This window comes from Pogoniulus pusillus, chromosome 27 (genome assembly GCF_015220805.1).
Source record: "Pogoniulus pusillus isolate bPogPus1 chromosome 27, bPogPus1.pri, whole genome shotgun sequence".
Classification (NCBI taxonomy): domain Eukaryota; kingdom Metazoa; phylum Chordata; class Aves; order Piciformes; family Lybiidae; genus Pogoniulus; species Pogoniulus pusillus.
This window is the reverse complement of record NC_087290.1, coordinates 546,117-573,897: the sequence shown is the minus strand read 5'-3', so window position 1 is coordinate 573,897 and position 27,781 is coordinate 546,117. Positions and strand designations below refer to the sequence as shown.

The window sequence follows — 27,781 nt, the reverse complement described above, 5'->3', positions numbered from 1 at the left end:
CTCTGTGACAGCTGCTGAGTGTTTCCATGTCTTAGCTGTGCACTCAGCACACTCAGACCATGGTAGGAGATGTTTTGTTTGCATGAGTGGTCACCATTAAAATACTCCCCAACAGAAGAGATTTTGGTATGTTTTCATCTCTGCTGTGCAAGATGACTAGACTAGCACCATGGTTGATTGCTTAAACAACAGTAACTTGGATACAACCACAGAGTATAAAACAACCTTCCTCTCTGCTTTCAGTGTCATTGCCTTCATCTAGACAGGAAGAAGCACAGATAAGTGCCTGAAGTCATTGCTCAAGCAATGATTGTGTTAACTCTCCACTATGAATTTTCTTGTGTGGTACCCTGTAAGAAAATTGCCTTTCCTAAGGCCTTCTGAAGTTCATATTAACCTGCTCTTGACTTCAGACACAGGAATTGGAATGTTCATCTTCCATGAACAGCAGCCAGTGCCAGAATGACTCTGATATCCTTCAGCTGTGGTGTTACTTGGTTTATTTTGGTGAAATACGAAGCATAAATTTGGCTCTGCTAGCTCAAATCATCTGACAAGCTGGCATCTTTTTGCCATGTGCTACATCTTTTAAAGCTTGGTTTCAAGGTTTTCTTAATTGTCAGCTCACAGTGTCTGTTTAAATCTTCTTGTGCTGCATCTAGAGATATGTGCAGAAATGAATGAGAAAACAATTAGCCCAACTCTAGCTTCTGTGTTAGACTGGAAAGAAAAGGTAGGGAAAGACCTTTTAAGATCAAGTCCAACTGTAACCTAACTACTATGACCACTGAACTATATCCTGAAGCACCACATCTACAGCTTCTTGAACACCTCCGGGGATGGGAACTCCACCACCTCTCTGGGCAGCCTGTTGTAGTCCCTGACCATTCCTGCAGCAAATAAAATTTTCCTCATTTCCAACTTAACTCTCCCCTGCACAATTTCAGGCCATTTCCTCTCGTCCTGTCGCAGGTTACCTGGGAGAAGAGGCCAGCACCAGTCTCATTGCAACCTCCTTTCAGGCAGCCATAGAGAGCAGTGAGAAGCTCCATCTCTAAATGGCATAGAACTGGTGTTAACAAAGGTTACACTCATTACAGTCGTTGTAGTGACAGGACGAGGACAATGGCTTTGATCTGGGAGAGAGGAGATTGAGACAGGAGATGAGGAAGAAATTCTTGAGACTGAGGGTGGGGAGACACTGGCACAGGTTGCCCAGGGAGGCTGTGGATGCTGCCTGCCTGAAAGTGTTCAGGCACAGGTTGGATGAAGCCTTGAGCAAGCCTTGCTGATGGAAGGTGTCCCTGCCAATGGCAGGCAGTTGGAACCAGATGAGCTTTGAGATCCCTTCCAAGCCAACCCAGTCTGTGATTGCATGGTCTGAGGCACTGGGGCTCATCTCTAGCTGATGGTGGATCAGGCTGGGGTCGGAGTGGCTGGAGAGCAGCCGAACAGAAAGGGATCTGGGGGTGCTGATACCCACCTGAACATGAGCCAGCAGTGTGCCCAGGTGGCCAAGAGAGCCAGTGGCATCCTGGCCTGCATCAGGAATGGTGTGGCCAGCAGGAGCAGGGAGGTCATTCTGCCCCTGTACTCTGCACTGGTTAGACCACACCTTGAGTACTGTGTTCAGTTCTGGGCCCCCCAGTTTAGAAGGGACATTGAGATGCTTGAGCATGTCCAGAGAAGGGAGACGAGGCTGGGGAGAGGCCTTGAGCACAGCCCTACGAGGAGAGGCTGAGGGAGCTGGGATTGGTTAGCCTGGAGAAGAGGAGGCTCAGGGGAGACCTCATTGCTGTCTACAACTACCTGAGGGGAGGTTGTGGCCAGGAGGAGGTTGCTCTCTTCTCTCAGGTGGCCAGCACCAGAACGAGAGGACACAGCCTCAGGCTGTGCCAGGGGAAATTTAGGCTGGAGGTGAGGAGAAAGTTCTTCCCTGAGAGAGTCATTGGACACTGGAATGGGCTGCCCGGGGAGGTGGTGGAGTCGCCGTCCCTGGAGCTGTTCAAGGCAGGACTGGACGTGGCACTTGGTGCCATGGTCTGGCCTTGAGCTCTGTGGTAAAGGGTTGGACTTGATGATCTGTGAGGTCTCTTCCAACCTTGATGATACTGTGATATTGTGAGGAAGGGCTGCAGTGGCAGGTTGTGGAGCCTCAGCTGACTGCAGTTTTGTACTAGAGGGATGGCTTTTAAATGAGATTAAATGTGTGAGTCTAGCTTTAGTCTGCAAACAGAATGTGTTCTCATGTATTTTTATCTGCAGCACTAAATTATCTACCAGTTGTAAATGCATCTGTACTGGAGATGCCCTTGCACTTGGGTTTGTTCCATACCTCTGTGTCTCTGAACACCAGTGGGCAGTCTGAGCTTTGGAATTGGCTGAAGCTTGTAGGCTTGCCGTGGAAAGTCTGAATGGAAAGGAGGCTTTGAGGAAGTTCATTTAGCACTTACGAGTGACAGTCATCAAGTCTTAACGAGTGAGTTCGGCTGCATGAGTGCAGGGGTGCCAGCTGCCAGCAGTGCAGCAGAGAAGGAAGGCCAGGTTGTTTCTGTTGGCAGGCAGCACACGCTGATTGTCCAGCTCTGCCCACGGGCCATGGTTTCGTGTTGAAGCTAAGCCAGGCTGGGAGGCTGCTGTTGAAAGAGGGATCCTGCTATCTCCTTCCTGCTCCCACAGGATCCTGCTGTCTCCTTCCTGCTCCCACAGGCCTCTTCCCATCGCTTCCTTTCTTCACGTGGGAGCCGTCACTGAGCCAGTTCAGCTCAGGCACCTGGCTGAGAACTGCTCCTGCTGGAGTGTGACTGAAGGCTGCTGAGCACTAGAGCTGGTGTAGAGGAAGAGGAGGGTACAGTTCAGGCTGGCTTTTTTTCACAGTTTAAAGCAGCCTACATCCTCTTTGTCACCTTTCTGCCAATTTTGGTATGTGCTCAGCCAAGTTCTCAGTGTAACTGGGGACCTGATTTGACTGAAAACTGGCTTGACTCACTCCTCGCCCCCCCCCCCCCCCCCCCCCCCCCTCACTTCTTGCTATGTCACTTCTCTGATGCCATCAAAGGCTCTTGTAGCATGGTGGGCATCATAGAGGAGTAGGGGTTGGAAGGAACCTCAAAAGATCATCCAGTCCAAACCCCTGCCAGAGTAGGACCACCTAAGCAGGCCACACAGGAACACATCCAGATGAGTCTTGAAAGCTTCCAGAGAAGGAGACTGTGGGCAGCCTGCTGCAGAGGTCCAGCAACCCTCACCCCTCAGTTTCTACTCATGTTGAGGTGGAACCTCATGGGTTACAATATGCATCCATTGCCCCTAGTCCTATCACAGGACAGTGTTGGAAAGAGCCTGGTCCCTTCTTCTTTCACATATGAGAGATGTGTGGTCAGGGGATATGTGAGGGGAGAGTCCTGAGTTCCCTATCAGATGAGTGCCAGGACTTAAGCTGACTTGAAATGATGGTAACTGCAGACTTGGTAAAGTCTTCCCCTTCTATGTTTCTTTTACTCCAGGCTTATAAAACCATTATTGAGAATTCTGTGCTGGAGGAGGATTTTCTTCCTTGTTAACTGTTCAGAAGCTCCTCTGGTTGACAAAACATGAATCTGTAGAACGATGGCAGTGTTTTGTGTCAGGAAATAGCTTGCAGAGGTTTGGGGAGAACTAGTCTGGTGTCAGGGCAACTAGGGAACAGCTGTGGAAACCTTCCTCCAGATGATAGGAGCTGTATTCTTGTTCTTATCAAATAAAGATCTCAGTCCTCTTTTACCACTCATCTTACTGGATTTATCATCACAGTATCCCTATAAATACATCTGGCAACAACATTTTCCAGGCCATTTAAGATTTATGTCCTTTAAGTGGTTGCTCTCAGGCACCAGGGTTTTCTGCCTGCAACACTTTTAAGCTACTGCTTCTTGAAGGTTCACCTTCCTTCCTTTCTCATGTTGTCCTCTCTTACCAGCGTGTCTCAGCAAATTGTTTAGGAAGGGGTGGGAAGCACAGGGGGAAAGGGCTGTTAGTTCCCTTTTGGGGTGCATGTTCACACTCACCTCAAAACACAGACAGTCATAGCCTCGTTGCAGTTGGGAAAGACCCTCAAGATCTTCAAGTCCAACCATTCCCTAACTCTACCAAGTTTGATGCTAATCCCTGTCCTTTGGCACAGCATCTCTGCTGCGTTGAAACCCTCTCAGGGATAGGGATTCAGCCACCACCCTGGGCAGCCTGTGCCGGGCTTTGGGAACCCTTTCAGTGAAGAAAGGTAGTCTAATGTCCAACCTAAACCTCACCTGGGGCAACCTGAGGCAATTTCCTCGGCACAAGAGCCCGACCCTCACCTCACTCCAAACTCTTTTCAGGGGCCTGCACAGAGCAGTGAGGTCTCCAGGCTGCACACCTCCAGCTCCCTCAGCTGCTCCTCCCCAGCCCTGTTCTCCAGACCCTTCCCCAGCTTTGTTGCCCTTCTCTGGATCTGCTCCAGCCCCTCAGTGTTGGAGTGAGTGGCCCGGAACTAATCCCAGTCCTCAAGGTGTGTCCTCTCCAGTGCAGAGTCCCTGCCCTGCTCCTTCTTGCCACTCCATAGCTGATGAGGATGCAGGTGGCCGTGGCCAGGTGAGCACATGCTGGCTCAGATGTGGAGGGGCTCTGGGACTCACAGCAGTGCAGTTGTGCTGTCAGGTAGCTGCACACACAGCACTCTGTTTTCTTGCTATTGATTGTGTCAGCTTCTGGAATTCATAGAATCAGAGAATGGCTTAGGCTGAAGGGATCTCAAGGGATCATCTCTTCCAGCCTCCCTGCCATGGACAGGGGCACCTCTCAGCTAGACTTGGCTGCCCAAGGCCTCATCCAGCTTGGCCTTGAACCATCTCCAGGCAGGAGGCAGCCCTGGGCACCCTGTGGCAGAGTCTCACCGCCCTTGCACTGAAGAACTTTTTCCTCTGCCTCAGCTCCAAACCATTCTCCCTTGTCCTGTCCCTGGACACCCTCATGAAAAGTCGCTTTGCAGCCTTCCTGCAGGATCCCCTCAAGCACTGGCAGCAGCTCTAAGGTCCCCTGGAGTCATCTCCTCTGCAGGCTGCACACCCACAGCTCCCTCAGCCTGTGCTCACAGCAGAGCTGCTCCAGCCCTTGGGTCATCTCTGTGACCTTCTCTGGCCTTACTCCCAATGGTTTCATGTCCTTCTTAGGATGGGAGCACCATCACTGTCCAGAAATATGCTGACTTGTTTTAGGTGGCAGTTTCCTTGCACCTGTACCAGCTGCTTTAGGTGGCACTTTCCTTGCTGTACCAACAGCAAACGCAAGAAGCCATTGCTCAGGTAATTTTCAGGCAGTGACTTTTTGGTTTCCTCTGCACTCTGGTCTTGATCTAGCTCTGTGCTTATCACTCTAATCGAGTATTTCAGTTTTGTTACCTTCCTGTGAATTTTAAGGAGTGCTAGGTCCTTACTAACTTGTTCTTTCTGCTCAGAAGTTGGGGGGAGATGAGACTGAGAGCAGCCCTGCAGAAAAGGACTTGGGGGTGCTGACAGATATGAGCTACTATGGACTGAGAGTTGAGGTTGTTCAGCCTGGAAAAGAGATGGCTCCAGGGAGACTTTAGAGCTGCATTTTGATATCTGTGGGGCACCCACAGTTAGGCTGGACAAGGACTGATTCCAAGGGCCTATGGGGATAGACTGAGGCGCAGTGGTTTGAAACTGGAACAGGACTGAGTTAGATTGGAAGTTCTGCACAGTGAGGGTGGGGAGACACTGGAACAGGCTGCCCAGGGAGGTGGTGGAGCCCCCATCCCTGGAGGCATTCAAGATCAGATTGACTGTGTCCCTGGCCAGCCTCCTCTAGTTGGAAGTGTCCCTGCTATCTGCAGGGGCATGGGACAAGATGAACTTTGAGGGTCCCTTCCAGCCTGATGTGTTCTGTGGTTCTGTGAAACTGAGTACTTGGGATGCTCTGGAGCTGAATGCTCTCTGAGCCCCACCTCAGCTGTCCCTAGGAGAAATAGAAAACTCCAGGAGGTCTCAGGCTAGTGGTGTCTGGGGGAAATTGGGAATTAATGGCATGGCTTTTTTTAATGTATGAAATTACTTCAAACAAGAGAACAACACAGTAGGCTTGTCTTGGTGTTTATCTCTTTCCCTGGGAGCTGAGTCATCCTTTATTCACTTTTTTCCTCCAAAGAGGACAACCTTTAATGAGTCTGTAGGTGAGGAGATAAACACATTATAAAGAGGAAAAGGGATTTGTTGATGTGTTGCCTTCCCACTGAAAGTGACTCAGCAATTAAACTCTCTTGAAAGAGGATCAGTCCTGAGTTGGTTGTCTGGCTTTGCAAATGTTTGCATTTGAAGACAGCATTTCTGCTGTGTTCAGAGTGAGGAATTGTCTGAGAGGTCCCCTGTGTGGTAAGGTTCCTTTCAGGATCTCTCCCTACGTGTCTGTCCATCTGAAGTGCTCTGGTTTGGGCAGAAGAGCAGGATTCTGGTGGTGTCCTCAAAGGCACAACAGCTGCCACTGGAGTTTTTGCTTTTCTTACCAGGCAAGGTGCAGTGCAAGCCTCACCATCAGGTGGAGCTGCCACGTAAAGGGCTCTAATCCTACTCTGGTTTCGTGGCTGTGGCATACCACATGATGGGATGTGGCAAAGCTGGGCACGTTTGCTGATGACACCAGGCTGAGAGGAGTGCCTGACAGGCCAGAAGGCTCTGCTGCCATCCGGCATGGCATGGCCTGGCCAGGCTGGAGAACTGGGCAAAGCAGGGAAACCCAGTGGAATTCAGCAAGGGCAACTGTGGGCTGCTGCATCTGGGGAAGAACAACCCTGTGGAGCAGTACAACCTGGGGGCTGACCCATTGGACAGTAGCTCTGAGAAGGACCTGGGAGCCCTGGTGGACAACGAGTGTCCGTGAGCCAGCAGTGTCACTGTGACCAAGAAGGCTGATGGCATCCTGGGGTGCATTAAGAGAAGTGTGGCCAGCAGGTCAAGGGAGGTTCTCCTCCCCCTCTACTCTGTACTAATAAGGCCAGTTCTGGGCACCCCACCACTCAAGGAGGATGAAGAACTACTGTGAAGCTTAGGGGCCTGGAGCATCTCTCATGTGGGGAAAGGCTGAGAGAGCTGGGGTTGGTCAGCCTGGAGAGGAGGAGGCTGAGGAGGGGGACCTTAAGAATGATTACAAATATCTAAGGGATGAGGGTCAGAAGGGAGACAGACTCTTCTTGGTGGTCCCCAGTGAAGAGGATGAGAGGTACTGGGCACAAACTTGAACAGAAGAAGTTTTATCTAAGCCTGAGAAGGAGCTTCTTTACTGTGAGGGTGCTGGAGCCCTGCAGCAGGCTGCCCAGGGAGGCTGTGGAGTTTCTGTCTCTGGAGCCTTTCATGTCACTGTTGTAGTTGGGTTGGACAAAACCAGCAGCACAAGGCTGTGTGGATGCTGTAGCAGCTGAAGCCCTTTTAGTGCTAGAGCAGCAGTCTTTTTGTATGCCACTCTACAAATTGTAGTAACTCGACAGGCTGTGGAATACAATGGTTGGATAAAATACTGTTTTTAACATCCTTATTGGCTAAGAGTGAGGTGCTGCCTGTCTTGGCACAGACTGCTTTCACTTCTTTGCTCTAATTTGCTCTGCTTCTGTACAGATGCTGCTCAAGGCGAGCAGGCCAGTTTACTCCTTCTAACCTTTATCTTCTGTGTCAGGGGTACACAGTGGTGCTCCTGGGTGATGCTGCTCTGGCATGAGGGTTGGGCTTGGATGATCTTTAGAGGTCCATTCCAACCCCTACTGTTGTGCGATTCTGTGACACAGAAGGAGAGTGCTGAGTTCCCAGCCCCATCACCACCAGCAGCATTCTCCTTGCTCCCTCACTGCTTGGGTTTTATTCTCCTTGCTTATTCAGTTTGTCGTTTAGAACTGCTCTGTCCAAGAGGATCAGCTTTAGAAGCCTGCAGGAAAAAAGCTCCACGACTTGTTGGGTTGCTGAGGAGGTTATTTACTCTACAGGCTGCCTGTTCACCCAAAGCAGTCACCACTTGAGCAAACAAGAGCACGGTGGTGGCAGTGCAAGACTCAGAGAGGCAAAGCATCCAAGTGTGGGTCAGATGCATCCAGAAGGGTTCAGAGCTTGTGCCCAGGGTCATTGCTGCTGCGATTACGCCACCAGCAGCTCAAAGCTAGGCTAGGTAGATCTACATCCCCTGCAGTCACAGCCTGCCTTCATCCCCTTGGCAGAGCCTTCTGAGCATTTCATCCATCTAAGCTCAAACAATGCACCTGTCATGCTGCCAGCACTCACCCACTGCTGCCGTTCCTGCCGCTGCCTCTGGCTGTCCTGCCTCATTAGCTGCTAAGCCAAATACTCACTGCAGGGTATTTTAAGCAGACACTCAGAGGAGTTCCTTCAGCCTATAACCAGACCTCCAGCTGAGCCACATCTTCCCCTCCAACAGTACTTTAAAGCAAGTCCCTCTGAAGTGTTGACTTCATTCTTCCTGATTAAAGCAATGCTGAGGATATGAATGAGTCTTGGTATGTACACAGGAGAGCTTCTCACACAATCACAGAGTGCTGGGGGTTGGGAGGGCACCAGGTCCAACCCCACTGCCGGAGCAGGATCACCTAAAGCAGATGAACACAGGAACATGCCCAGGTGGGCCCTGAAAGTGGGCACACACTGGCTTGCCATCAGCTGTCAGCCAGCACCCCAGGTCTCTGTAACCCTCAGCTGTGCAAGAGACTGGAAACTGTTGGCTGAATGCAAGAACATCTCTGAAAGCAGCACTGCCTGGAATGGGGAACTGCCCAGGAGGCACTTCTGCAGAGCTGCTGCCTGGTGGCAATGCTGGCAAGCAGCAGCATGGCTGCCACGGCACCGCTGCAGGGCAGGGGCTTTGATCTTGTTATTATTTTTGTTTGGTTGTCTGAACACAAACCCTTTGAGGAGAGGCTGAGGGAGCTGGGGGTGTGCTGCCTGCAGCAGAGGAGGCTCAGGGCAGAGCTCATTGCTGCCTGCAGCTGCCTGCAGGGAGGCTGTAGCCAGGTGGGGTTGGGCTCTGCTGCCAGGCAGCCAGCAACAGAACTGAAGCTGTGCCAGGGGAGGTTCAGGCTGAATGTGAGAAGGAAGTTGTTGTCAGAGAGAGTGATTGGCATTGGAATGGGCTGCCCAGGGAGGTGGTGGAGTCACCATGCCTGGAGGTGTTAAAGAGAAGACTGGGTGAAGCATCTAGTGCCATGGTCCAGATGACTGGCTAGGGCTGGGTGCTAGGTTGGACTGGATGATCTTGGAGGTCTCTTCCAACCTGATTGATTCTGTGATTCTATGATTCTGTGATTCTTTGCTGTAGCTTAGTTCTCATCGCTGCGTTCAGGGAAGTCCTCTGGAGAAAGAGGTGTGACAGTCCATAGGGATTTATTCACTCAGAAAACAAAGGTGGCAGGTGAGAGCCTGGTATAATTCTCTGTCTCCAAGAGGTGATGGAGTCACTGTCTCTGGAGGTGTTAAAAAACTGAGATGTGGCACCCTGGGACATGGTCTAGTGCTCACAGAGCTGGAGGGCAGATGGTCGCATCTGATGAACTTGGGGAGATTTTCCAGCCTTAAGGAGTCTATGATTCATGTAGAACTGTGTGTAAAAGTACAAGCCTGTGCTGGCCAGGAAGCTGTACCCATTTGTCCAGGTCGATAACATCCATGATGCTTTCAAATGCAAGCTTGGGAGGAACCAAAAATTCTTTTCTTCCTTTTTTTTTTTACTTCAGTTTGGTCTAAGAATCTGTGTGCAAGGGCAGGGTTTGCTCCTTGGAAAGAAAGCAGCCTCTGCCTCCTGTCAGGAGTTACAGAATCACAGAACTCTTTGGGTTGTAAAAGGCCTCTCAGCTCATCCAGTCCAACAGCCCAGCACCACTGTGGCCACTAAACCATGTCCCCAGGTGCCATGGGCACATGGTTCTGGGACACCTCCAAGGGATGGGGACTCCAGCACCTCCCTGGGCAGCCTGTGCCAGTCCCTGACCATTCTTGCAGCAAAGAAATCTTTCTTTATCTCTAACCTAACCTTACCTTGCACAACTTAAGCTCATCTCCTCTTGTCCTATCACTGCGTACTTGGTAGAAGGAACCAAACTCCAACGTGGCTCCAGCCTCCTTTCAGGGGGGTGTAGGGAGTAATGAGGTCTCCCCTCAGCCTCCTCTTCTCCACGTTCAATGTGCATATCGAAAGACCCATCCTCTGTTCCTTTGTTTCTGGGTGCCTGCTGCAGAACCTCTGCTCTGAGGGGTCCTGCTTCCAGAAAAGAATGTTTTTTGCAGTCTGAATATAACTCTTGGGGCAGGACTTGCCTGGAGAAAAGAAAACTCCAGGGAGACCTAACAGCAGCCTCCCAGTACCTGAAGGGGCTGAAAGAGTGCTGCAGAGGGACTGTTTGCAGAGGCCTGCAGGGCCAGGATGAAGGCAGTGGTTTGAAATGAGAGCAGAGCAGGTTGAAAGTGGATGTGAGGAACAAGTTCTGCACCAGGAGGCTGCTGGAACACTGCAAGAGATTGCCCAGGGAGGTGGTTGAGGCCTGTCCCTGGAGATATTCTAGCCCAGGCTGTGAGCAGCCTGCTCTAGTGGAGGCTGTCCCTGTGATCAAACAGGAGCTTAATTGTCACTCAACAGTGAGTACGGAGCTGCTCGCCTTGGAAAAGGCCTCTAAGATTACTTAGCCCAGTACCACCATGGCCACTAAGCCATGTCCTTGAGTGCCATCTCCACACATTTCTGGAACACCTCTGGGGATGGGCACTCCACCACCTCTCTGGGCAGCCTGTTCCATGTCATGATAGATGAAAATTAGTGCTCCTAAGAAGTAAGAAGAGAAGTGGGCAGCCAGATATTCCCATTTCTCCATGCTTCTGCAATCATGGCAGGGGAAGAAGGAGAGGGAAGGTGAGAGAAGAATGTTAAAGGGATTTTTAAATTTTTATCTTAATTAATTTATTTTCTCCCCAAAAATATTTTCTGTATATTTATTTAGCTGCTCTGTGCTCCACATTCCAGCTCCGTAGGACTCAACTCTTGATGTCACACTTGACACTTCCCATGCCAAGTAGAAAGCTTTGTGGCATTGCTTTTACAATTAGAGGCAGCACTCCAAAATAGCCTGCCCTCCTCAAGCTTCAGTCCATTCCCTCTCATCCTGTCACTCCAAGCCCTTGTCAAAAGTCCCTTCCCAGCTCTCCCGGAGCCCCTTCAGGTATTGTGCACATCAGAAATGCATGGTTGCTCCTCTGCTGTCCTTGAGCTGAGCTCTTGTTGTGTAGAGCATTCAGAGAAGGTTGAAAGTTTCTTTCCCTACTGCAGTTCCATGCTTCTCCTGTCCTCTCCGAAGTGAACTTTGCTGCCCTTCTTTTCAGGTCTGCCCACTGAGTAATGCACATCACTGTGTGCTGAACAGCTGGGGACATGGGGAGCCTGGCTCTGACCTCCAGGGGCTCTGCAAAATCTGTGAGCCTTGTTAGAAAGAAAGGAAGTCACTGAGTTCCTCTGTCTGCCAAAACAGCCTGGAAAAAAGAGGTCATCTATTATTGCCCAGAGGGATTCTGGCCAAGGAGGTCACTTGTCTCCTGGGGTGCAAGAAGAAGAGTGTAGCCAGCAGGTCGAGGGAGGTTCTCCTTCCCCTCAGTCCCAGGGAGGCCTCATCTGGAGTGCTGGGTCCAGTTCTGGCTCCCCAGTTGCAGGGACAGGGAACTGCTGGAGAGAGTCTCGGGGAGGCTGCAAAGCTGCTGAGGGGCCTGGAGCAGCTCTGTGAGGAGCAAAGGCTGAGAGCCCTGGGGCTGAGAGCCTGCAGGAGAGCAGCCCCAGAGGGCATCTGAGCTATGCTCAGCAAGAGCTAAAGGAGCTGTGGGGGGCAAGAGGCTGGGGCCAGACTCTTGTCAGTGGTGCCCAGGGACAGCACAAGGGGCAGCAAGGGGCACAAACTGGCACTCAAGAGGTTCCACCTGAAGAAGAGGAGCAAGTTGTTTGTTGTGAGGGTGCTGGAGGCCTGGAGCAGGCTGCCCAGAGAGGCTGTGGAGTGTACTTGTGTGGAGAGCTTCCAACACCCTGTGGGCATTGTGCTGCCCTGCTTGAGCAGCGGGTTGGACTGGGCAATCTCCAGAGGTGCCTTCCAACCCTTCTGTGCTGGGGTTCTGGGATCCTGTGACTTCTTGTTTGTTTTTGGGTTGTCAGTATCACCCTTCATTTAAAGCTGTTTGAATTCCTCTCAGTGCTATGTCAGACCATGGAAATTTGGTCTCAGGATTTGGTTCTTGGTGAGTTTGGGCCCTGCTTGGGGAACTGGGTCTTGCACACTGCTGCTGTTAGGAGCCGCAGCACGTCCTATGCCTGCTGTCATCTCATGTGCTGAGCCAGATCCAGTCTCAGCTGGGTGAGCTCCACCAGAGCTGCCCATCTCTGGGGCTGTTTGCTGTGTGCTGGCCTGGTGTTGTTAACCATTGATATCTGGGCCTGAGTGCCTGCAAGCAGGAGCAGAGGGGCAGCAGCACTGCCAGGGTCGTGTGCCCTGTCGCTGCGGAGAGGCTGCACTTTGGGGAGCCTGTGCAAGCCGAGAGCCTCTGATGGCAAATCAGGTTTTCTTTTTCAGCTCTGTAACAGACTTGGGCTGAGGTAGACCTAAATCCAGAGCAAGCAGCAAGCCATAAATGACAAAAGTAGAACAGAAAATGCATGAATCAGCCCATTCCCTGCTACTGACTCCAGTGCAGCTCCAGGAGGACTTTCATCTGGAGCGTGCAGCTCACGGATACCGGCATCTGGCAGCTTGGATTTGGGCTCATACTTCCATTTGCTTTGAGATGGAAGAAAAGAGATTGAGACTGGAGTGGGCTACAGGAGAGCTGGCGAGGGACTTTCGACAAGGGCTGGGAGTGACAGGATAAGCAGTGGACAGAAGCTTGAGGAGGGCAGGTTTAGACTGAAGATTAGGAAGAAATTGACAGCGAGGATGGGGAGACACTGGCACAGGTTGCCCAGGGAGGCTGTGGCTGCCCCCTCCCTAGAAGTGTTCAAGGTCAGGCTGGATGAGGCCCTGAGCGACCTGTGCTGGTGGGAGGTGTCCCTGCCCATGGCAGGGGGTTGGGACTGGCTGAGCTTTAAGGTCCCTTCCAACCCATTCTGTGACCAGGTGTCTGTCTGCCATCGTGTGCACCCTCAGAGAGGAGGAGGATTTTGTCGTTTAAGCCTAATCACCTACTAGAAAGGAGGGAGTTGTTCTGCTGTCTTACAAAATAAGCCTTCTGCTGCTCTCATCTTCTGTGCCTGTGTTTCAGAGCCCTTGCAGTTTGTGTGCTTTGTGTCCCTGCAGTGGGGCTGTGTTGAGGCCTGGCCTGAGCCCAGCTGCCAGCGTGGGAGGTGAAAACACTTCCCATTGAGTAGCTGAATGGAGGGATGGTGTCAGCATAGTCACAGTTATGGGATTGCTTTGGCTGGACAAGACCCTCAAGATCATGGAGTCCAGCTGTTCTCTAGCTGTTCTGGGGCTGAACCACACCCCTCAGCACCACATCTCTGCCTCTTTGAAACCTCTCCAGGAAGGGGGATTCAGCCACCTTCCTGGGCAGCCTGTGCCAGGCTTTGAGAACCCTTTCAGTGAAGAAGTTTCTTCTGGTACTCGCAGTGATGCACGACCTGAAATGAGGTCTTAAACTGCTGAGTGTTTAGGTACCTCCAGCTGTCCTGACAGCTGCCAGAGCTCAGTTCTGGTGGGGCTTGAGTGCTGATTCCCTTTTACTTACATCTGGAAGGCTGCAGAGAGGGGGATTCTGTACAAATGTAGCTGCTGCAGCTGCATTGCCTGCTTGATGACTGCCATCCCTCTTCCTCTTTGGGGGGAGGATTTAAAGAGACAAGTCTGTTATTCCCTCAGCTTGAAGCACTTGAGATTTCTGCTCTCCTAATGTCCTCTTGTCTTCATCCTCAGCAAAAGCAGCTCTCCTGGAGCCCCTTCAGACACTGGAAGGCTGCTCTGAGGTCTCCCTGGAGCCTTCTCTTCTCCAGGCTGAACAGCCCCAACTCTCCCAGCATGTTCCCACAGGGGAGGTTCTCCAGCCCTCTGACCATCTTTGTGGCCTCCACTGAACTCACCCCAACAGTTCAGTGTCCTCGTGCTGTAGGCACCAGAGCTGGAATACTGGAGTTGCCCCCAGGATAATTCTGTGCAGTTGGCTTTGCAGTGCAGGGGTTGCTGGCCAGCAAAACAAATCTTTTGGTATTTAAAAGGAGACAAAATGAGGATTTCAGTTGAAAAAGCAACATTAGAATTTCCTCAGTTCTTTGAACTGATAGGGTTTTGACCAGATCATGTCCTGCATTAGCAGCAGACGCCCTCATGCCCAGAAATCACTAAAACATGCCTCTACTTTTAAAAGTTCCTGTAGTTTCTGTCTGCTTTTAAGTCACCTGGTACTGCAAATCACTGCAACTGCCCCAGTGCCAGTGACCATCCAGTGTTTTACCACTGCAAACTCTGGATCTGCCCCTCTGTCACTCCAAATGGTTGATGCTGAAGCCCTGTAGCCTTTGGGCTCTATTTTCCCTACTTGCTTTTGGAGAGAAGTGTGTTGAGTTTGCAGAGACTTGAGCTGGGTCTGTATTTGTGTCTGCACTGTGTGACACCTGGGGGTGTCTGATGAGAGGAGAAGGCTGAGAGGAGGATCTTATCAATGTCTATAAATATCTGAGGGGTGAGGGTCAAGATGAATGGGCCAGGCTCTTTGTGGTGGTACCCAGTGATAGGACAAGGGACAGTGGGTAGAAGCTGGAACCCAGAAGGTTCCAACTCAACACGAAGAGAAAGTTGTTTGGTGTGAGGGTGCTGGAGGCTTGGAGTAGGCTGCCCTGAGAGGTTGTGGAGTGTCCCTGTGTGAGAGTTTCCAAACCCCCCTGGGCATTGTGCTGTGGGTGCCCTCTTTCGCAGGGGCGTTGGGCTGGATGATCTCCAGAGGTCCTTTCCGTTGTGATTTCCTCTGGGAGATTGCTCCTTTGCTGCAGAGTTGGCGGTACTCTGTGCTGTGAAGATGTCTGATTGAAGTTTGATGCTCCAGGCTAAGGAAACTTCCTCTGGTGCTTAAAGGACTCCAACTGCTTGTCCGGATGTATGGTGGGGCAATAGCTGAGCTAATGAGTAAAGATGTTTCAGAAAGGCTAATCCCTAGAGCTGGAGCCTGCAGCGTTGGGGCACCTTACCTGTTGGTGACCTGCCTGATCTGCTGCTTTCTTTTCAGTTGCTCTTCTGCAGCGGGTGGCTGAGTTGGAAAAGGTCAATGCAGAATTCCTGCGCACAAAGCAGCAACTCGAGCAAGAATTCAATCAAAAGAGAGCCAAATTTAAGGAGCTGTACTTGGCTAAGGAAGGTAAGTGCTCAGTTCTTGGAATTATTCTGAGATTTATTAAACTTTGATGTTTAAATAATTCCTGTATGGAGCATAACCTTTGGAACACCAAATACTGCTTCCTGTGAGGGGACTGGAGCATCACTGATAAGGGAAGGCTGAGAAAGGGGGGACTCTTTAGTCTGGAAAAGAAAAGGCTGAGTGGCATCAATGCTTCAAGGGTGGGTGTTGGGAGGATGGGGCCAGGCTTTGTTCAGTGGTGTCCAGTGATAGGACAAGGAGCAGTGGGCATAAACTGGGACATGAGGAGCTCCATCTGAATACGAGGAGGGACTTCATTTATTTAAGGGTGACAGAGCCCTGGGGCAGACTGCTCAGATATGTGGTGGAGTCTCCATCTCCACAGTCATTCAGACCTGCCTGGATGTGTTCCTGTGTACAGGGGCAGGCAAAGTGAAGAAGTCCTGTTCCCTAAAGATGCCCTTTAGTTCAGCTTTTGTGAGTAGAGGCTGCAGGATCAGTGCTTCCTTCACCCCTGTCCTACAGCATTGTTCTTTGCCAGAGTCACTGTAGCTGCTCTTAGGAGCATAGAATCAGTGAGGTTGGAAAAGCCTCTAAGATCTTAAAGGTTCAGCTTCCTGCCCAGCACCTCCATGGCCAGGAGACCATGTCCCAGAGTGCTGCATCTACTCATCTCTTGAATGGTGACTCCACCACCTCCCTGGGCAGCCTGTTCCAATAGCCCTCTACTCTTTCAGCAAAGAAATACTTCCTAATATCCAACCTGAACCTTCCCTTGCAGAGCTTAAGACTATTTCCTCTTGTCTTGTTGTCAGAGAAAAGATCAACGCCTTACTCCAGCTTCCTTTCAGTTAGTCACAGAGAGCAATGGGGTCTCCTCTCTTCTCCAGGCTGAACACCTCCAGCTCCCTCAGCTGCTCCTCCCTAGCCCTGTTCTCCAGACCCTTTCCCAGCTTTGTTGACCTTCTCTGGACCTGCTCAGCAGCACTGAGCACAGGAGCACAGTCACTTCCTTACTCCTGCTGGCCCTGCCATTGCTGAATTTATGAACCCACCTAACTTTAAACAATACTGCTTTTCAGAGGACCTCAAAAGACAAAATGCAGTGCTGCAGGCAGCCCAGGATGACCTGGGGCAGCTGCGGACCCAGCTGATGGAAGCGCACGCAGAAATGGAGAACATCAAAGCCATAGCTACGGTATCTGAGACGACAAAGCAGGAAGCTATCGATGAGGTGAAGAGGCAGTGGCAAGAGGAAGTAGCTTCCTTACAGGCTATTATGAAAGGTAAGAGGCAGGAAGGCTGCTGCTGCTGCTGCTGCTGGAGCCAGACATCTCTTTAGGAGGTGCTCGGTGGTTTGTACCTGCCCTTGCACAGAGTATGGACAGCTGCTTCCGTGGCTGTGGAAGTGAGAGGGGAGCTGTAGTTTGAGCGTGTGGGAGCAGCTTGGTGGCTCTTTTCTGTGAAGAGGAGGATTGGATTTCAGGAGGAGTCATGGCAGTGGGAACTCCCACACAGGTACAGCGTTTTTGAGGGCCTGTGCTTGCAGTACTGCACCTTGCTGTGAAGATAAGGATGTCACAGCTAATCTGCCAGGCCCAGGAAAGGCTCCAGACTGCCAGCGTGGCTCTGCTCTCCTGGCTGAACACAGCTCTGCGGTCAGACAGGTGTCCCCACAGCGCTATCCCACGGCCTCTCCCCAGGCTGGAGACTCTCAGTGCTGCTCAGTGCCGCATCCTTTGCCATGCTCACATGTCCCACGGCTGTCTGTGTGTCTGAGAGCAGCTCTGTGCAGGGAACAAAGAGCAGGGTGTGAGCTGGGGGAGGGCTGCTGCTATTCCTGCCTGCTTTTCTTCAAGGTTCACAAACAGGATCACACCATCCTGAGCCAACAGGCTGGAGGCAGTTTGTTCCATCACCTGATTATCCTTGTCCCCCTGAGAAAACAAATCTTTCTGTATACTGAGTACACAAAGCTCAGTTTGTTTATGATCTACATAGAGAGATGAAGCTAGATCAAGGCTCAGTTGTGCCAGCTGCTGTCCCCATCTAGACAAAGGTGGCTCCTTACCTGCAGAGGCATGATTAATAGCAGGGAAGTGTGGGAAGTTCTGGTTCCTTCTGCACTTTGGGCTAATTAAATAGCATTTGGGTAGCTTGTTTGGTTGATGTGCCTGGAGGTACAAAGAGTGCTGCTAAACAGGGTGTTAGATGTGTAAGGCTGCTCTGAGATGTGCAGTTGCACAGTTTGGGGGCTTGGTTATTTGTGCTCTAGTGATGGTACAAATTGAGCTGCAGCTCCTCTGGATTTCCGCTTGTGTAGTTGAGGACTGAGGAGTCAAAGGGAGGGTTTGCCGTTGGCTAATTACGGTAAATCCTTGACTGGTTGGAGATGGAGCTCCTAAAGTTTTTTTCTTTAGATTGAAAATAGGTTTTGGAAATGCTGTGTTGTAGAGACTGTTCGTGACTACGAGCTCCAGTACCACCACAGGCTGGAGCAGGAGCGAGCACAGTGGAACCAGTACCGTGAGAACGTGGAGCGGGAGATAGCAGAGCTGCGGCGGCGCCTGTCGGAGGGGCAGGAGGAGGAGAACCTGGAGAATGAAATGAAGAAGGTAGGGCTGCTTCGAGGCCTCTTGTTATGCACGAGTTCATTGCTGTGGCCTGCTGTAATTCCTCAGACTGCCAGTGCTCAGCTGTTTGCTGATGGAAGTCACCATGACCTCATCTTGTGTTTGAATCCATAAAGGTATTTGCTGGGTAGTCCTTGTCAGTGCAGGCTGGGGGATGGGGAGACTGAGAGCAGTCCTGCAGGGAAAGCAAGGGTTGCTTGAGCAGAAGCCCCTTGGGTGTCTGGTGCTGATGAAGTGATGAGCAAATACAAGGTGGTAAGGTGTAAACCGTTGCTCTTTGACAGGCAAATTAAGCTGGCAAAAAGAAGAAAATAAAGATTTTCAGTGTCACATCTCTTGAGGGGTCCTGAGTAACACTTTAATACGGGAAATGTGATACTGTGGCACTGCTTGCCCGTGGGAATGCTTATGTAGCGTTCTCTGGTGGGACAGATACACTCATGTCATTCAGGAGCAAATTCAGCCTCACTTTAGGGGTTTCAGTGATTACCTTCAAGGGCAGACCCAGGGAGCAGCACTCATTCTGTAAGCAGATGTGAGACCTGGGGCTGTTCAGCCTGGAGAAGAAAAGGCTCCAGGGAGACCTTAGAGCAGCCTTCCAGTGCCTGAAGGGGCTCCAGGAGAGCTGGAGAGGGACTTCAGAGTGATAGGACTTTGAGCTGGAAGAGTGGTGGGGAGACACTGGCACAGGTTGCCCAGGGAGGCTGTGGCTGTCCCCTCCCTGGAGGTGTTCAGGACCAGGCTGGATGAGGCCTTGAGCAAGCTGTGCTGGTGGGAGGTGTCTCTGCCCATGGCAGGGGGTTGGAATTGAATGATCATTATGGTCCCTTCCAACCCAGCCCATTCTATGAGTCTGTGACCATGTCGAGGCAGGTTCTGAATGGCTCCAGACAACTGGAAAGGTAAAACTGTGTTGAATTCCACAGGACAGAAAAGTTACTCTAGCTTCTACTGATGGGTTAAAAGCTGGAGTTTAACACCGGGTGCAACACACTGCAAAGAGTTCTTTAAAATAAGTAAAGAGAGGGAGGTTGAGGGCTAACGACTCAGTCCCAGCCCCTGCCACAGGCAGGGACACCTCCCACTACCACAGCTTGCTCAGGACCTCATCCAGCCTGGCCTTGAACGCTGCCGTGGGGGGGGCAGCCACAGCCTCCCTGGGCAACCTGTGCCAGTGTCTCTCCACCCTCACTCTCAAGAATTTCTTCCTCATCTTCAGTCTCCCTCTCCCAGCTCAGAGCCGTTGTCCCTTGTGCTGTCACTCCCAGCCCTTGTCACAAGTCCCTCCCCAGCTCTCCTAGAGCCCCTTCAGGTGCTGGAAGGCTGCTCTAGGGTCTCCTTTGAGCCTTTTCTTCTCCAGGCTGACATGTCTGGGATGTGGAAGTCGAAGCAGCTAATTCTGTTGTCAAGGAGACTTTATACAAATCCCCTGCAGTGGGCCCTGCCTGGCTGCACACCCTGCTGGGCTCTGACTCACTTCTTGTGTTGACCTCAGGCCCAGGAAGACGCCGAGAAGCTGCGTTCGGTTGTGATGCCTATGGAGAAAGAGATTGCAGCACTCAAGGAGAAACTGACAGCAGCTGAAGAAAAGATCAAAGAGTTAGAGGCATCAAAGGTGAGCTGGAGCTGTGATTTGTGTCTTACATCAGGCTAGTCTGATGCAGACCACTGCAGTTAAATTTTACAATGGGGAAAGAGATGTGAAGCTCTGCATGTGCAGTGCACCCTCTGGAGCTCAGGTAACCCATCTGGGTGTGCTCTGCCATCTCTGTGTGTCTGTCACCTGGGCTTAGCTTCAGCTGCATGGCTGCAGGTCTGCTAGCAGCAGCACAAGGCTCTAGCTGCTGTGCTCCTCTTCTACTTCCTGGCCTTCAGCTTCTCGCCACGCTGGCAGCCACAGAAAGATTTGCACATGGTGGAATTGTTTTCATCTACTTCAATCCAGACTCTATCTCATTTTCTAATCCTGTCTGTAATCTGGAGACCTTCATTTTTATACCTTAAAATTTAAGTAAACCTTGGATTCCTGGAAAGGGCTTAAAGAAAGCAAGGTAAATGGTTTTATAGAATCACAGACTGGGTGGGCTGGATTGGAAGGGCCTGCAAGATCATCCAGTTCCAACCCCCTGCCTCCTCTCTCCCAGCTCAAAGCCATTGTCCCTCATCCTGTCACTCCCAGCCCTTGTCAGAAGTTTTTTGTCTGCTCTCCTGTAGCTCCTTCAAGTACTGAAAGGCTGCTCTAGGGTCTTCAGCACAAACTTTGATCTGCAGTGCTGTAAAAATGTCCTTCAGATCTGCCGGAGTCCTGCCATGCTGGGTGTTTTAGCTGGATTAGTGAAACAAGACATTTCTTTTTTCTCTTTTTTTACACCCACTCACCCCTTCCATGCTTCCCAAGAGCCATTCTCTGGGAGTCACATTTCCCCATTTGAAGGCCAGAGGGCCAACAGACAGAAGAGTTGGTGTTCTGCTGCAGGATAAGGTATCCCCACCAGCAGTGGCAAGTTAGAGCCAAACTCAGAGTTCAAGACACTCTGATGTCTACGGGTGCTGTCCGGGAGCCCTGTGGAGCCTGCTGCCAATTGCCTGAAGGGTTTTGTTTCTTTCAGAATCAAAGCTCTGTGATCTCTGCCTCGGCAGAGCAGAAAACTGTACGGCCACAAGGAAATCTTTCAGCCTATTGTGATGGTTTGGGTGTTCCCCCACACTTTGGGAATCATCCAGACTAGACTCAGGGGGTCTGGAAATTGAATGAAGCTTATATTGACAGCTTAGCTCAATGTACAAGCAGGCCACTCAGTCCCCAGCCTGTAGTGCTCCTTGGGGTTGTTGTGGCCAAAGTGCAGAACCCTGCCCATGATCTCCATAGAGCACTTCCTTCACAGCAAACTCCTTCAGAAGCTTAATTCCCTGCTCAATGGTGTTCCATTTCTTGTCTGCCCATGGTAGATCATCTCAGGAAGGATATCTCCTAGCCACAGCCAACAGGAGGCATGTCCACAAGCTAACCTTACCAAGAGGACTTGCTAGGTGTTTGTCCACTCCACTCTCCTTGGTGAGTGGCCCCAGCTGCTTGGCAGACTTGTCTCCTACCTGCAGGGCATTGGCACCAATAGTACAGCATCTCACCAGCCATCTTAGGATTGGCTCTCCTGATTCCCTCGAGTATTCCTTTCTAACTTCCCTGCCTCTCTGAGTGGATCGTTGGAGTCCTGGATGTCATCCTCCTCCTCTTCCTCTTGTTGATCTAGTTGTCCCTGGCCTAGAAACAGACCTTTCTCATAACACTCTTAAACTCTTTCTTGGCAGCCAACCTCACAGTGCTCTTCTCATTTGAGTACTGTGATCTCAGCATGTTTGCCAGGTCTCGCAGACTAAATGCCTCCTCTTCCTCCTCTTGCTCACCAGAGGTCCCCTCTCTTACATCTTCCTTTGAATCACACTTTGTCAAAAGCTGTGTCTTGGCTTTTGCCTTAGCAGGTGCCAAAAAGGCCTGCACAGCAACAGACTTTGACGTGTCTGCTGGAGGGTTTGAATCATTGGGGGTCTGACTTGGGCTCTGTGAGTTCTGATCTGCCTTAGAATTAACAGAGTTCTGGTCTGCTGGCTGGGGATTCGAACTGGCTGAGCTGCTGTTATTAGGAACATTCTGACTTTGAGCCTGTACTCCTGGGATGCCTGCCAAACCTGACGCATTATTATCTTTGTTGTCAGGAGCATTGGCAGTTTTCCCAGAATCTGAAGAGGGAGGTGCAGAGACTGGCTGGGGAGAACGTGGTTGTTGAGAAATTGTCCCTGACTGTGCTCCTGAATTTGGCTGGGAAGGAGATTGTTGTGTCCCTGGCTGGGAAGGAGGTGGTGTTCCCAAATTATCTGTGTTTTGGTTCCCACTCGTACACTGATTTTGAGACACTGAGCCGTTTGCTTTTGAGACAGAAATTTTCCTAGTTTTTAAAGGCACTGCATTCAAATTTTTTACTCATAATGTTAAAAGTATTATAAAATAAAAAATTATAAGAGCCAGGATGACACACACCAGGCCTGCCACAATTTGCTTTGAGTAAAAATCTCTGCAAGGGTCCGGCATCTCAGTTCGGGGGTAAATTACCCTCATGAGGGCTGTAGTTAAAGCAGTATTTTGATTGCTTGTAAAATTATTGGCACATACCCCTGTAATGTTACTGGTAAGATTTTCAGTGACATTAAAACCAGCATACCCTAGAATGAGATCACCCCAGGACCAGAAAATGGTCATGACTTTAGCTTTAGCCTTTGTATAAGCTACATTAAGAAAGTAAGAAACAATTTGGGCTTTGATCCAATTGAATGCAAGAAAACAGAAACTAGACCACATAAGAGCCCCCACCAAGTACAATAGCTGCTTTATTAGCTTCATTCTGATTCCCAGAGTTAATTAACAGTCAGTCAAATGAATTTGCCCCACGTTGGGCGCCAAATTAAAATATGTGGTGGTTTGGATGTACCCACCCCCCCACACTTAAGGTACCCAGACTAGACTCAGACGGGCTCTGGGAATATAAATGAAGCTATTTATTTACAGCTAGCACAATATACAAGCAGACATTTACAATATATACAGAAACGTACAAAAATATACAAGGTAAAAAGTAATACAGAAACACAACTCCCCTCCCAGAAACCTGAGTCCCCAGGAGGGGCTCTCAACCACCCCTGCACCTTCCCCCTGCCCCTCTCAACCTTACCCCAGACCTAAGGAAGAATGGAGGTTCAGCCAAGAGGTTAAGAAGCAAAGGTGAGTGGCAGGTGAGGTTAGGGAGATGCAGCTCAAAGCCCAGCCCGAGAGTGAAGACAAAATGGTGAGTGTGTTATCTAGTGTTTACTTTCTTCGTGTTCAGCAAGACTCTGAGGGAAGCAGACATCACCATTGTTTTCCTTTCATAGCCTATAATCTAGTTATTTTCACCAAAACATTCTAGCCTGCTTCAAACTAGCACACCCCCCCTTGGCCTCCCCCGAGCTATCAGTGTTTACAGTTAGATTGCTGCTTTGTTTACTGTTTGTCTGGAACACAGGCCCCTTCTTTTTACTTCTCAAAGGCATCACACTCGAGTTTCTCACACATAATGTTAGAATTATTATTAAATCAAAAATTACAAGAGCTAAGATCACACAAAACAGAAATACTCCAGTCTGATGTGAACACAGTTCTGAACAAGGGTCAGGCACTTGGGTCTTAGGCAGAATCACTCTCATTAAAGCTGTAGATAAAGCAGAAGAAGTAGCACTTCCATTGCCTGTAATGTTACTGGTAAAAGATTCAGTGATGCTAAACCCAACATAGCCAGGGATGAAATCCTCCCAGCTCCAAGAAATGGATGTGAGTTTAGCTTTGATCTTCCTCAAAATTAGATTAAGCAAAAAGTAACCAATTTGGGCCTTAAGCCAGTTACACACCAGAAAGGAGACAATAGGCCACAGTAGCCCCTACTAAGTAAAATAGCTTTGTTAGCTTCATTCTGATTCCCAGAGTTAATTAACAATCACTCAAAATCAATTTGCCCCACGTTGGGTGCCAAAATAAAATATGTGATGGTTTGGGTGTTCCCTGCCTCCCCTCACTTTGGAAATCACCCAGAGTAGACTCAGGGGCTCTGGAAATTAAATGAAGCTTTATACTGACAGCTTAGCTCAGTGTACAAGCAGATATTCACAGTAGATACAGCTCTATACAGAGATACACAAGGTAAAAGGTAAACACAACAGCCCTCCTAGAAACCTGAGTCCCCAGGAGGGGCTCCCAACTGCCCTTCCACCTTCTCCCACCCCTCTCAACCTTACCCCAGTCCCAAGGAAGAATGGAGGTTCGACCAGGGGGTTAGGAAGCAAAGTGGATTAATCAGGGAGATAGCAGAGAGGCTAGAGAGAAAAAAATGCATCTCAGAGCTCCCAGGCACAAGTAGTGCCTTATCTATGTTTGGATTCTTGTTCTTATACATCTCAGCAAGCCTATGAGTGAAGTAGACATCACTCTTTGTCTTTCACAGCCTGTAATCTAGTTCTTCTCCCCAAAACATTCTAGCTAGCTTCAAACTAGCACACCCATTCCTTGCTCCAGGACAGGATCCATGGCTACAGCACAGCTGTTTGTGTGAGCCTGTCTGAAAGGCTCTCAGCAGAAATCTGCAGGCTCTGCAGGATGTTCAATACAAGTCTTGGTCCTTAAAACAAACAGACAACTCTTGATGTGTTTATTTAGTTGTTCCTGATAGCCGTTTTCACTGACAGATCCTTCTTTCTTTCTGCAGTCTGAATCTTGTTTTGTCTTGTCTGTCTCCAGTTTTTCTCTCTTCTCAGCTGCCAGGATGTTCCAAGGGCTGGAGCAGCTCTGCTGTGAGCACAGGCTGAGGGAGCTGGGGGTGTTCAGCCTGGAGAAGAGAAGACTCTAGGGGGACCTTAGACCTGCCTGCCAGTGCCTGAAGTGATCCTCCAGGGAGGCTGCAGAGAGGCTTTTCTTGAGTGTGTCCAGAGACAGGCCAAGGGGGAATGGTTTGAAGCTGAAGCAGAGCAGGGCTAGAGTGGAGCTGAGGAAGAGGTTCTTTCCCGTGAGGGTGGTGAGGCTTTGGAACAGGCTGCCCAGGGAGGTTGTGGCTGCCTCCTCCCTGGAGGTGTTCAGGGCTAAGCTGGATGAGATCTTGAGCAACCTGGGCTAGTTGAGAGACTCCCTGCCTGTGGCAGGTGAGTTGAAGTAGTTGATTTCTGAGGTCATTTCCACCCTGAGCCATTCTGTGATGACCTTGCCTCACAGTCATGTCTTCTGACTCCTCTTACTGCTCTTTTTTGAGCTGGGTCCACACTGCACTTAGCTGTGGGCTTTTCAGCCTTGGGCAAAGGCTTGCTTCATTGTCTGCTCTTAGGTATTTGCCTCTTGGCTCTTGTGTTTGGGACCCAGCTGTTGTAGCTGTGAGGCACTGATAGCTCTGGCTTAGCAGAAGGTTACTGAGGAACGAATTCAGACATAAATACAAGCACTGGAAGTCAAATCTGTGTGATTTCTGGAGCTAAGCGTGTCCTCCTACCCCTGCGCCTTACCTCAATGCCTCACACTGACTTCTACCCAGAAGGAAATGTCTGAGAGTGTTCCCTGCTGAGATGGGAGGACTGAGATGTCCTTCTCTTTCACTCAGGTTAAAGAACTGAACCATTACTTGGAAGCAGAGAAGTCGTGCAGGACAGACTTAGAGATGTATGTGGCTGTTCTCAACACGCAGAAATCAGTGCTGCAAGAGGACGCAGAGAAGTTGAGGAAAGAACTGCATGAAGGTACCTGTCTAATAATTATCCTTTTGGTTCTCTTCCATGGCGTGTGAAACCAGCAAGGCTGTTCAATATTTGCCAGCTGCTTAGTCAAATGGGTTTTAAAAAACAATTGTGGGGAGAAGCAGCAGAATTAAATGTAAAAGGCTTAAGATGTTGACAGCAGAGTTGAATGTGGAGTCTGTTGTGCTGGAGAAGAACAGCAGAGACATTGATCGTGAGGGATGCTGTTGGATTTCTGCTGAGTGCTTTGAGTGCTGCATGCCTGCCCCTTCTCGAAGGGCTTCTGCTGGTGCCTTGGGGTTGTGTGCAGTTCTGCAATTATTTCTGTGAGATATTGGTTCACCTACCTCAGGTATTGGAGTTCTCAGGGCCTGGTGCTGGGAAGGATGTGTGAGTGTGCATGGAATTAGTGAATTGTTTCTGTTGGAAAAGACCTTGAAGATCCTTCAGTCCAACCGTTCTCTAACTCTGCCAAGGCTGGTGCTAAACCATGCCCCTCAGCACTGCAGCTCTGTGACTTTTAAACCCCTGCAGGGGTGAAGATTCAGCCACCTCCATGGGCAGCCTGTTCCAGTGTTTTGAGTTTCTTCTCATGTCCAACCTAAACCTCCCCTGGTGCTAACTTGAGGCTGTTTCCTCTTCTGCTGTCACATGCATGCCAGCACAGAGTAGGATCTCTGTGAAAAAGAGAACCTGCAGTTGAAATAAAGAAGAGTCTAAAGATAAGCTTTTGAAACCAGCACTGAAGAAAATAACTGTTAGAGGTCCTGAGTGAAGTTACAGCCTTAGTTCTCTAGGTGGGAAATCTTAACCTGTCAGTGACACAGCCCCAGCCATGAGCTGAGTGTGTGAGTTAAGGTATCTTACTTAGAGTGAAAGGAAATCATAGGATGGTAGGGGTTGGAAGGGAACTCTGAAGATCATCCAGTCCAACCCCCTTGCCAGAGCAGGATCACCCAAGGTACACACCCAGGCGGGTCTTGAAAGTCTCCAGAGACACCCCCAGCTCTCTGGGCAGCCTGCTTCAGGGCTCCAGCACCCTCAAATAAAGAGGTTTCTCCTCACATGTAGGTGGAACTTCCTACGTTCAAGTTCGTGCCCAGTACCTCTTGTCCTGTTGGATGCCACTGAGAAGAGTCTGCTTCCCATCCTTCTGACCCTCGCCCCTTGGATATCTGTAAGCACTGGTCAGATCCCCCTTCTCCAAGCTAGGCAGTCCCAGCTCTCTCAGCCTTTGTCCATGTGAGAGATGGCCTGGAACTGCACCAGGGGAGCTTAGGTTGGAGATTAGGGAAAATGTCTTTGTTGCAGGAGTGGTCAGGGATTGGCACAGGCTGCCCAGGGAGGTGGTGGAGTCACCAACCCTGGAGGTGTTCAAGAAAGGTGTAGCCATGGCACCTGGGGGCATGGTTTGGTGGCCATGGTGGTGTTGGGCTGATGGTTGGACTGGATGAGCTTAGAGGTCTCTTCCAACCCAAACAGTTCCATGATCCTAAGTAGCTGACCGCAGCTTGGCTTCTCATGGTTAGAACAACAGCGACTGTTACTCATGAAAGTGCTCTTTGGGGTGCTGAGCTGGCATGTCCTGAACACCCCTTTCTCTTTGAACAGTCTGCCACCTCTTGGAGCAGGAGAGACAGCAGCACAACCAGCTGAAGCACACCTGGCAGAAAGCCAACGACCAGTTCCTGGAGTCCCAGCGCCTGCTGATGAGGGACATGCAGCGCATGGAGATCGTCCTGACCTCCGAGCAGCTGCGCCAGGTCGAGGAGCTGAAAAAAAAGGATCAGGTTGCTTGCTGCCTTCCTTCATTTTGTTGAGTGAGGCTGGATTCATGTGGCAGAACAGGGATGGAGATCCCAAGCTGGAGAGGAGCTGGTTAAGTGTGTTAATATCTCAGCAGCTAAGGGCTGACAGTGTCCAGCCTTCTCTGCTCAGTGACAGCTGAGAGCTCCAGCAGAGGCTCTCCATGTGGGCCAGGGTTTCCCTGTCAGCAGACAGAGCAACTTGGAAGGGGATGGTGCCAGTATTGATAAATGGACAAGTGATAACTGACATCCAGAAGATCAGCTCAGAGGGAGATATCACAGAATGATAGGGGTTGGAAGGGACCTCCAGAGATTGAAGTCCAACGCCCCTGCCGGAACAGCGTCACCCAGGGCAGGGCAGACAGGAACACATCCAGGTGTGTTTTGGAAGTCTCCAGAAAAGAGACTTCACAACCAATCTGGGCAGCCTGCTCCAGGGTTTCAGCACCTTCACCTTAAAGAAGTGTCTCTTCATGCTGAGGTGGAATTCCTGGGTTCCAGCTTGTACCTGTTGTTCCTTGTCCTGTCACTGTCAGCGATAATGCAAAACATCTCTGTTAAGAATTCCAGAATCCCAGCACGGTGAGGCTGGAAGGGACCTCTGGAGATCACACAGTCCAACTCCCTGCTCAAGCAGGGCACCCACAGCAAC

At 50.4% G+C, this 27,781-nt stretch overlaps 1 protein-coding gene across 2 annotated transcripts in view; it reads left to right on the top strand.

Annotated features, from left to right (window-relative positions):
- Nucleotides 1–27,781, top strand: part of RABEP1 (rabaptin, RAB GTPase binding effector protein 1) — a 59,843-nt gene that overhangs the window by 10,701 nt on the left and 21,361 nt on the right. For both annotated transcript variants that reach the window (XM_064166417.1, XM_064166416.1), the window contains exons 2-7: nt 15,261–15,389; nt 16,472–16,675; nt 17,844–18,004; nt 19,518–19,637; nt 25,189–25,324; nt 26,933–27,111. In XM_064166417.1, coding sequence (XP_064022487.1) covers nt 15,261–15,389; nt 16,472–16,675; nt 17,844–18,004; nt 19,518–19,637; nt 25,189–25,324; nt 26,933–27,111 — 929 coding nt within the window. The remainder of the gene's footprint in view (nt 1–15,260; nt 15,390–16,471; nt 16,676–17,843; nt 18,005–19,517; nt 19,638–25,188; nt 25,325–26,932; nt 27,112–27,781) is intronic.